This window comes from Anomalospiza imberbis, chromosome 11 (genome assembly GCF_031753505.1).
Source record: "Anomalospiza imberbis isolate Cuckoo-Finch-1a 21T00152 chromosome 11, ASM3175350v1, whole genome shotgun sequence".
Taxonomy (NCBI): Eukaryota; Metazoa; Chordata; class Aves; order Passeriformes; family Viduidae; genus Anomalospiza; species Anomalospiza imberbis.
The window spans coordinates 13,081,985-13,091,855 of NC_089691.1; the positions used below are offsets into that span (position 1 = coordinate 13,081,985).

At 40.2% G+C, this 9,871-nt stretch overlaps 1 protein-coding gene across 1 annotated transcript; it reads right to left on the reverse strand.

Moving 5' to 3' along the window:
- Positions 1 to 1,303: 1,303 nt before the first annotated feature.
- CHCHD4 (coiled-coil-helix-coiled-coil-helix domain containing 4) lies at positions 1,304 to 9,790 on the reverse strand. Its single transcript, XM_068202013.1, has 3 exons — positions 9,623 to 9,790; positions 7,780 to 7,878; positions 1,304 to 2,448 (listed from the first exon to the last, which is right to left on the reverse strand). The coding sequence occupies exons 1-3, from the start codon at positions 9,642 to 9,644 to the stop codon at positions 2,159 to 2,161; spliced, it is 411 nt and encodes a 136-aa protein (XP_068058114.1). The 5' UTR covers positions 9,645 to 9,790; the 3' UTR covers positions 1,304 to 2,158.
- Positions 9,791 to 9,871: the final 81 nt, after the last annotated feature.

Sequence of the window (9,871 nt, forward strand, 5' to 3'; positions counted from 1 at the left end):
GGTTACCAAGGCACAACAGTCAGAAAGCAAATCCATCCTTAACACACCTTCAAATGTGTCAGACTATGCCCCAAGTTCCCTCTGTCAGTATTAGGTGCACATCCCTACCCACTGTAGGCAAAGATTCTCACATTTTATGTTTTGTACACAGATGCTACAAATACAGTTGCAGAGGATAAATCCAAACACTTTAGAGCACAAAGGCAACGTGGGAAAAAAAAAAGCACAGCAAAAAAGAAAGAGGCAACTTGTTAGAACAGAGCACCCCTTGAAGAACAGCTCTTGCTTCCTCACAGAGTGCACTAGATTTCCATTTGAACAACCAGAAGCTTGGGTGTGATTTTTTTTTTTTAATTTGGTGCCCAGTGTTCATCTATTGCCTAAGATTTCATTTGCATGGCCCAACTGCCTAAGTGCCAAAGCTTATCTCTGCTGCTTTTGTGCCTGTTTACTCAGGTTAACTTGGCACTTGGCTTCCTATGCCTGAGTCACACTGAGAAGTTCTGTGTCATTTTGTTTCTTTGAAAAGCAGCGATACCTACAGTCCCTGCTATCACTGCCCTCAGAACAAAGTAGTTGTAAGCCACTTAACTGCCTACAAATTTTTTTCTGAGGATCCAGCAGCTACACTGAAATACAAACACCTCAAACACACTGTAAAATTGACAGAAATTCCCCTCAAACATTCAGAAACATCAGTGGCACCAAATTCCCTTACGCAAGCAAGACACAAAAGTGCAACATGGAATTAATGCTGCTGAGCACTCCAGAGTGCTGCCCACAGAGAAAGGCAAGTGTTTAAACATTGCTGGACTTTGTGGGCTGCATTACTGACACTATAACCTTTTATGCTTTGGGTGAGGTAGCCAACACAAGGACAGGAAAAAAAAAACACAGCCACAATCTCTTTAAAAAAAAAAATCTCACAGCCTATCTTTTGCTCAGAAAGACAAACAATGTAGTACAGCTTATCTACAGCTATTAAACTATAGTGAACTATTAAATTATTTGCACCCCTTAAGTAATTTTCAAATATTTTAATAGCTGTTCATGTTTATTTGCTGGCTCATGATCGAGTCTACTACAGCTACTGAGAAAATCTTTAGGTTTTTATGTCTACCTACCTGGGCTGGGGAGAAAAGAATCAGACAAGAATAAAAATCTGACAAGCTGGAGCAACTGATCTTCACAACCCACAAACTCATTTGAGGTCTGCTTACAGCACAGAACAGTTCTCAAATCCAATCAGTGTTAACAAAAAACCAAACAAAACACCACACCACAAAGACACAGGAGCATCCAGTGAGGATAAAAAGTATTTGATTTTTAATATGCACTTAAGTCACAGTATCTGTTTTGAGATCATTACACCAGGTAACAATTTATTGTATCTCAAAGTATTTTGCAAGTGCCCATCTATACATTGAAGGAGAAGGTAATAACCAAAGGAACCCAAAAGCTGTATTTTCAGAGCAAAAATAAAGCCAGTGACCAACATGCTTTTCATTCACCTTAATCATCAGTTGCACAACACACCATCTTTAAAAATTCAAAAGGCATCACAGTAAGTAAATGAAATCAAAGAAATGCATTTCAACATTTTCCCGGCAGTCCTGATCTGATGCCAGTAGTAAAATGCAACCATAATCTAGTAATTGAAATTATTTTAGAAATTCTAGATCTAGACCATTTTCCATGTCTTGCATCACTTTGGAAAAAAATCTTAAAGGAAAAACAATCATTTAATGTAATTTCTATTGATAGAACTGAATACATTAAATTAAAAGCAGCTACTGATTAGAACATACTGAAATGAAGACAGACCTGGTGTGCCAGTGGAATTTTAGTTGAGAGCTATATACTTCAAGACATTATTCAAGTCAAAACTCAAGGAAAACTTGAGGGGAAAGAACAGCTGTTAAAGTTTTAACTGTGTCCAAAACCAGGTTACACAGTACATACACACACTCACTCTTTTTGCACTGTTTATTTGCAAGGCTGAAGCTCTGAGATTTCTCCTTCAGGAATAAATTATTTTTTATGATACAGTGCACAGAATATGGTGAAACATTTCCTCACTACTCAGAAGACAGACACATTGCAGAAGTCCAAGTCTCTGAAAATGAGAAATGGAGACGACAGCCTCCTTGCATCTTCATTAGCTGGATCCCTTCTCCTCTTTGTCAGCAGAGGCCTCCACAGAGGCAGCTTCCAAATCTTTGCTGGACTTCTCATCATTCTCATCCTCCTGAGGGTAAAGATCTGGGTATTTTTGCATGCATTCCTGCATGGCACGGAATTGGTCCACACAGTCTGATCCCTTTATTTCTTCTGTGCTATAGTGGAAACAAGAAAAGGCTGACTTGAACTGCTCCCCACAGGGACCACTAGCCATTCCACCCAGACATGGGCAATTCCAATTGATATCTCCATTGGGCAATATCAATCCTGAACAAACAAGAGAGAAGAAAAGTTAATGCTCCTTCCAAACACTGATTTCACTCAGTGACAGCTGCTGGGCTGCAGGTGTGAACTCAAGCACTTATAATGCCATCTTAGCTCTGTAGCTTCAAGGCTGATAAACACCTTTCACTTCCCAGCCAATCTACTTCCCCCTCTGATCTGTATAATCCTTTAATGGGCACAAGTGAGATTAGTTCTCTATCCATCTCTGAATTAAGTCCTTCTCCCTGGACTATAGACCACTGAGAATATTTTAAGAGAACAGCAAAACAGATAGAAGTCAAGTCAATCAATTTGCCAGACTCAGTCAGGGGAACAAGCAAGCATTAAAATCATTCCATATAAATAGTAACACTTTAAATTCAATACTAAGTCTAGAATCTTTTAAATTAAATTAAATAGATGCATTTTTCTTCTTGTTTGAAATAGACTCTGAAATAATAACTCACAACTTTCCCCCTTCAAATTTCAACTAGAAGACCAGAATTGCAAAAACAAAAAACAGTGTATTTGTAAAGATTAAGTCATGTGCTACAAAAGACAAGGAACAGCAAGCCTGAGAGCAAGCCTGCCTGTCTGGTTGCCAGAAACCAAACTGTATTTTAGACCACAACTGAATGGAGTTAAGTATCACTTCAGACTCTAAACTGGAGCAGCTGTAATCCTCTACTCTGGAACAGTTAAAGTCCTGAAATACTTCACTTGTGGACTGGCAAGGTGAAGATTTAAGCGCATATGTTCTTCTAGATGGCAACTGATTTACACAATGAAGGTCAAACAGCAAGTTGAAGAACTCCTTTCCTCTGATTTTAGAAATTCAATATAACAGACTTGGTCTTGTGGGCTTCTGAAGTTTTTAATGCAATAAATACATCTCTGTTTCCTTTCTCTACCTGGTATGAACATACACAAGTATGTTCATCTATGAAGAACAAGAGAACTACTGTGCTATGATCCAAGCTGGTTTCTTCTCCACTTGAACAGTTTGCTCTCCTCCTCTTTAGCAGACTTTTCTAACTTCATCTCCAGGCTGAGTTTCTGCAGAAGCTGACAGCATGTGCATAAACCTTAAATTTAAGCACCTTGCCTTTAGAAAGTGGGTGAGAAAATACCACTGGCAGACAAAAAAGTTGAATTAATTCTGATTCAAACATGAAATGATATTTAAGACCTGACACAACTTGACATTACATAAATACTGACACAGAATTCAATAAACTTATTTCTTTTGTCCTGTGGATTTACAAAGTTCCAGACATACATTTCACTCCCAGGTGCAATTCCTTGGACACCAGGCTGCAATATCATAAATCTTGACTGGTACAGCAAAAGCAGCTCAATCATTTTATTGCCATATTAAAAGGAATATTTTATTGCGATTTGCAATTCATCAGTAATGTTCTCTAACTCAGCCAACGCAGTTCAGCAGAAAATTAGAGTCAGTCAAATCTCAGCACTGACCAGACTCTTTTTTCATTACAGAAAGTAACAGTGTCCTTAGCATGATTCAGTCAACTACAGTAATACTGCCATTTTCCATGGGCCATGCTTTATTTGGCAAGATGGTTTTGCAAAGTATCTGTAATATTCACTGTACTGATAATATACACCTAATCCAGTGCATCACAGCATGCCCAGCTGCCTGGGGGAGAAGCAGGATTTCTGAGACAAAAAAATGGGTGGCTGGTGTCAGATTTCTCATTGCTAAGGATGACATAAAGAAGAAAGATGTTAATCATATGGTGTAGAAGAAATACAATTTGCTTTGTAAACTAGATTTTGCAGTCCTATATTCCTCCTCATTAACATCAACCAGTCATTTAAGGCAATTTTTCTAGCACTTTAAGAAGAAAAAAACCACAATTTGAAATGTTCCTGAAGACACTACAGCAATAAAATTACTTGTAAAATAATTCTCTTAAAATAGATTGCTCCTTTTAGAACGAGACCTGCCTTGTAAACATGCAAATCTTACTGTGAGTTATCCCATAAACAATACATTCTATGGTATCACAAGATCACTGACTTACACCTATTTTATCACTGAAATAGCACCAGTTTCAGAAGTTCTGTACACAGAAACCATGCTTTAGAAAAACAAAACAAAAATACAGATGAATAAAGCAAGCATTTCCTCATTCATAATCACAGCAGAATTCACACATCAATGAGTAAGTCCATCAGCAAGCTTAGAACACAATTAAATTGGAAACAGATTTCATCCATTGCTCTTCCTGAGTTGAAAGCCTGCAATAGATAGGATTACTATTTTTAATTAAAATTGAATTCAAATTTCTTTCAAATGCAGCCTGAACCTCACTGATCCAGTGAGTCACAATCTACTTGAACCTACACTCGTGGAAGAAAAAATAACCCTGTAGATCAAGACTTGTGTGAGCAATTGATTGCTGACATCACACAACCTCAAGTCTCATGGCTCATGGAAGCTGCTCATGTCATGGCCAAAGGCAGGCCCATCTGCATCTGTGTCAACACTTGTCTTTGGACTCACTGGTATGAAGTCCCACTGCTGTTCTGAGAAGAGTTTCTTCCCTGTTACATGACTAACACCCCAGTAACAAGTTTATCTGCCAGGGATTCACAGTGTAAGATGACAGGAAGCAGGATTGAAAGGGACATAGAAACAGTCCTGTACATCTGATCATTCATCAAGTTCTTTCTAAAAATAACGTGGAGTTTTGCTTCATCAGTCCCCTCTAGAAACCACTTTAAAACTGTTTATAAAATAAGATGACAGGAACAAGTCTGGAAAAACAGAAGGGAAAGACCAGCAACAATGTGTGTTTGAGGTCCAATTCCCTAAGTACTTTTATCCAACTTTCCCATCACAGCTGTAACACTAATAAAAACCACTTTGCATGCATAAAACTCATCATTGCCTTCTTCATATAAGCGTAATAAAATAAAAAATTATTCGAACTGAAGGCAGCCAAGATGTCAGTGAAAACCAGGAATCTTTCATGTTTAAATTCCACCATCTGCAACACACAGGACTAGAAAGATGCTTTACAGTAACAATACTATTTCAAAACCGCTGCAAATGAATTCTTAATTTGTTTCCATCAGCCACAGCTATCAAAAGGCACAGACAGTGAGCTGTGATCTTCACTGCAGTATGAAATCCTAACCTGAACTTAACTCGAGTTTGTCTGCCTTTCCTTTTCCCGTGGCTTTTTTTCTTTCAATGTTTTTAGCTTAAAGTGAGTCATTAACATTTTGCCTACCAAAATTGTCCAGCTGATACAACAACAAAATATTGACAGAAGTAAGAGCACTATACAACCGGTTTTTATCCTAAGGGAAACAGAACACAAGTTTTCCTGACCAATCTACTGATTCAAGTAGACTGCTCAAAGACTAATGTCTGTTAATGTCTGGGACAAAATAAGAACTATCAAAAATTACCACATACAAAACTAGATGATTATCTCAAGTATGAAAAAGGCCCCTACAAAAAACCAAAACCTCAAACATAAGTTTCAGGTGTATTAGAAAACAATGCAGATTGTGGCAGGTCTATATAATGCATCTATTCTTTCCCAGATATGACTGGTCTCTTTAGCACAGCAGAAATGATGAAAAGATTCTGTGATATGTCCATTTTCTCTTTTCTGATCTAATGTAGTGTAGCCCTGGGCAATTCAAGAGGTTTTTCAGACTTAAAAACACGGCAGTAATTCACCACATTCTAAGAAGAAAACTCAACAAACTAAGAAAATCACACAACAAGAAATTCCCACCCAAACGTATTGACAGTACTTAAACATAGTTTATAATTTCTCATTTTGAATCCCCCAGACACATACAGTCACCATAGGGTGACATAAAAAGCTCCTGGCTTCCCCCCTTTCTTCTCTGATCTACTGTTGAGGAAGAAAGTGACCTAACATTCTGTAAATGCAGGACTGCTAGGAAACAAACCCCATCACTTCTCCTCCTCACCACAGCCTTTCCATGTCCATCAAAATACACATAAGAGCAATAAACTGATATGGCATTTAAACAAAAATAAAGCATTTTAAAAATTTTGACCTTTGATTACCCAAAGGTATGTCACACCAGGACATCAACAGACTTATCAGTGCAGGTGAGATAAAGTTTGAATATATAACTGACTACATACAGCTGAAATGAAGCCAAAATAGGCAGATAAATGCAGTAACATTTCAACACAAATCTACGTATGAAAAAGTTAATTTTGATGACATAGGAAGGTGTGATTCAAATTACACTACACACCATATCAGCTAACAAAGAGACCCTGTGAGCTCCAGCTGCTAAACTGCTTAAATGCTGCCCTCTAAAGGTCTCTGAGACACTTTAGAAAGCATAACTTGCACTTTCTAAGTTTCAAAGAATCTGAAGAATTTACTTCGGCTTCAGTTGAGCTGAAACCAATGATATCCCTTCCCACAAAGTGAAGAGACCAAAAGATCTGTAAACATAGAGGCAATTAGAAAAAAATTAACCTAAACTCACATTTTCATGATAATTATTAACCCAGGGCAAAATTTATTAAGTCATCATTATTGGAAGTATATTTCATTTGCCCATTATTTAAAATACACAACCAGAATATTGTAAGTCTTGGTCTCAGAAGTATTCTGCTCTCTTAAATCTTTATTTTCAGGTTAGATATACTTCAGACAAGAACTGTAATCTTCATGAAAACTTTTATCTTTTCAAGGCACAATGATTAGAGTTGAAAACTCAATAATTTTAACTTACCCGTCGTGTGGCACTGAAAGATATTGATTATATTGCTACCAGTATAGCATATATTAGCCAGATAATAATTTATATTAAATCAGATATTCAGAGATTGCCATAGTAGGCAATTCCAGCTGCTCACAGGCAGGTGAGCAACTCACTTCAATGACAGTGATATGTAATTCACTCTAGCTTCTCTGAAAATTGCATGCTGTTACTTAAAACAGAGCAAAAACGACCATAATTTTCACTTGGTTAGGCACTAACGTTATTAATAAAAGGAAAAGGTATCCCTGCATATCCCTGGCCACTAACCAAAACTAAAAGCCATCAACTGATTATTTGAACAGGCCACTAAGAAAAATCATTACAAGTGTAGAAGAAATACTGGAATAAAACATGTCATTAGTGATGTCCTAACCGGGCAGTTAAAACTGCCAAGAGTTTGGGTATTAACTGCATAACCAGCTGCCCTCAGTCTTTAAATATGCTTAAGTTTTTCTCATTCATGCAGGGTTTGTTTTCTGTTGGATATATATATATGATGTAACATCCCTTACTTCCATTCTTCTGCTCACTACTGACCTTGCTCTTCGTAAGGGTCATCTGGGTCATCTGCAACCAGCTCAGCACTGCTCGGTGTCTCATGGTCCTCCTTGGTTGCAAATATTATTCTGTCTTTTCCTACCATGGAGGAGACAAGAAGCAACAGCTCAGAGAAATCTGAGATAGAAAAGAGTGATTTACAAAACTGCTGAACACCACAATGTGATTCACTAATATTGAGAATGAACTGTTGTACTTAACAATCACCTTCAATGAGAACAGTTACTAGTTCAGAGGAACACATACACACTGAAATTCTGTTATTCTCAAGCTCCAGTTTTCATAGCAATGTCCTGTAACGAATAGTACAGTTCACTAAACTGCAAATTTAAAAAGCCGTTTCAAAACTAACTCAAATGACTCCAACACCAGGACTAAAACAGATGACAGGTTTAGAATTTTAAAAAAAGTGAAAAAAACTATAATAAATAGAAGTATTCAATAGGAAGTCATTAATAACAGTGCTCCTTGCTAAAGACTAGTGTAATATTTTACACTAATCATCTGAATTAAAAACAGAAGACAGCCATCACCATATAGAACTAACTACACTGAAAGGTGCTGTGAACGGTTTCAAGGGATGGAAATCCAACAGAGGACATTTCCTGCTCTTGATTTAACTAAAACATTCCATAGTAGGGTCGGGGGAGGCTTGGCTGGAAACTTCAGTAGTTTTAGTTTTCTAACAACCCTGCAAAGCTCTTAGTGTGGAAAAAATGGTGAACTCCCCAAGAATTCCCCAAATTCATAAAGGCCACTACAGTAACTTGGCATATGAGAAATTAGAATATCCTGGCCCCTCAGTGTGACCTCAGCCAGCAAATGTTCAGTAACTTAACCTTGCTGAGTAATCATGCATTTAAATATGTCTGAAAAACAGATAAATCTAACACCTTTTAAAAACTGGAAAGTTTTCTGACAACTCTGCATTGTACCCCAGCAAACTTTACAATGTGGAATGTTTGGTCATTTCTTATATAAAAGGAGTGAGAAACACATGAACTCTAGCCCTGTCACTGCAATTTTGTAGGTTTGCATAAGGCAACATACAGATATTGCAAAATTAAACAAAGCACAGCATAAAGCATAAAAGAGGTCCATGCGTTATGACCCCCTCAATACAGTTTATAGTCTGTGGCCAAGTTTGTAACTTACAAATGGCATTTAGAACTATTGGTGCTTTTTTTCCAGTCTGAAACTTTACATTCAGCCACTTGGCATTACTTAAGAGAGCAAGGATCTTTATTCATATATAAATAGATATGGATACTTATCTACGCATCTCCCACTTTAAGAAGTGGTCAAGCCTCATAAATACCACCTTGTAATACGTGATATAGATACAGAAAAGCTCGCACTCTACCCACCCTGTCCATCGACCTTAAAAAGGCAAAACCCCGCACCTCTGGCCACTCAGCTCGGCTGGGATAAATTCAACCCCTGCGGGCAGAAGGCGCTCCGCGGCCGGGAGCTGCGCTGCCCGCACGCCTCAGCCGCTCCGCGGCCACACACGGTCTCTCCGGGCACCTCCGGCCGCTCCCGGGCCTCGCCGTGCCCACACGCCCGGGACCGCACTGCCGCCTCATGGCCCCGCCGCCCTTCGCGCCCTCCGTGAGGAGAAAGGTCGGCGGCGGGAGGCGAGGCGGCGCTGCCGCCGCTACCCACGGACCGCGGGCGGCTGCCGCGCCTCCTCTCTACTCCGGCGGCGCCTTCCCCTCACGGGCTGCGGGCAGCGGGCGGTCACCCCGCGGCGCACCCACCCCCGGCCGCCTCACGGCGAGCTCGCCCGGCGGGGTGACATTGGGAGGACACTCGGGCGCACCTTCCTGCCTGCAGTAGGACATGGCGGAGCCGGCCGGTGCCTTCCTCCGCAGCGCGCCGCACACGGGCCCCGGCGCTCCGCTCCTGTCGTCCCGCCAGCACCGCTCGGGCAGCGCCGCGCCGCTGCTCCACGCCGCGACCTCCCGCCTCCGGAAGCGCCTTCCCGGCCCTGAGGCGGCGGCTGACGCACCTCCTGCCGGCCGCGGGGCTCCGCCAGGCCCGGCCCCGCCGCACTACAGCTCCCGCCTGC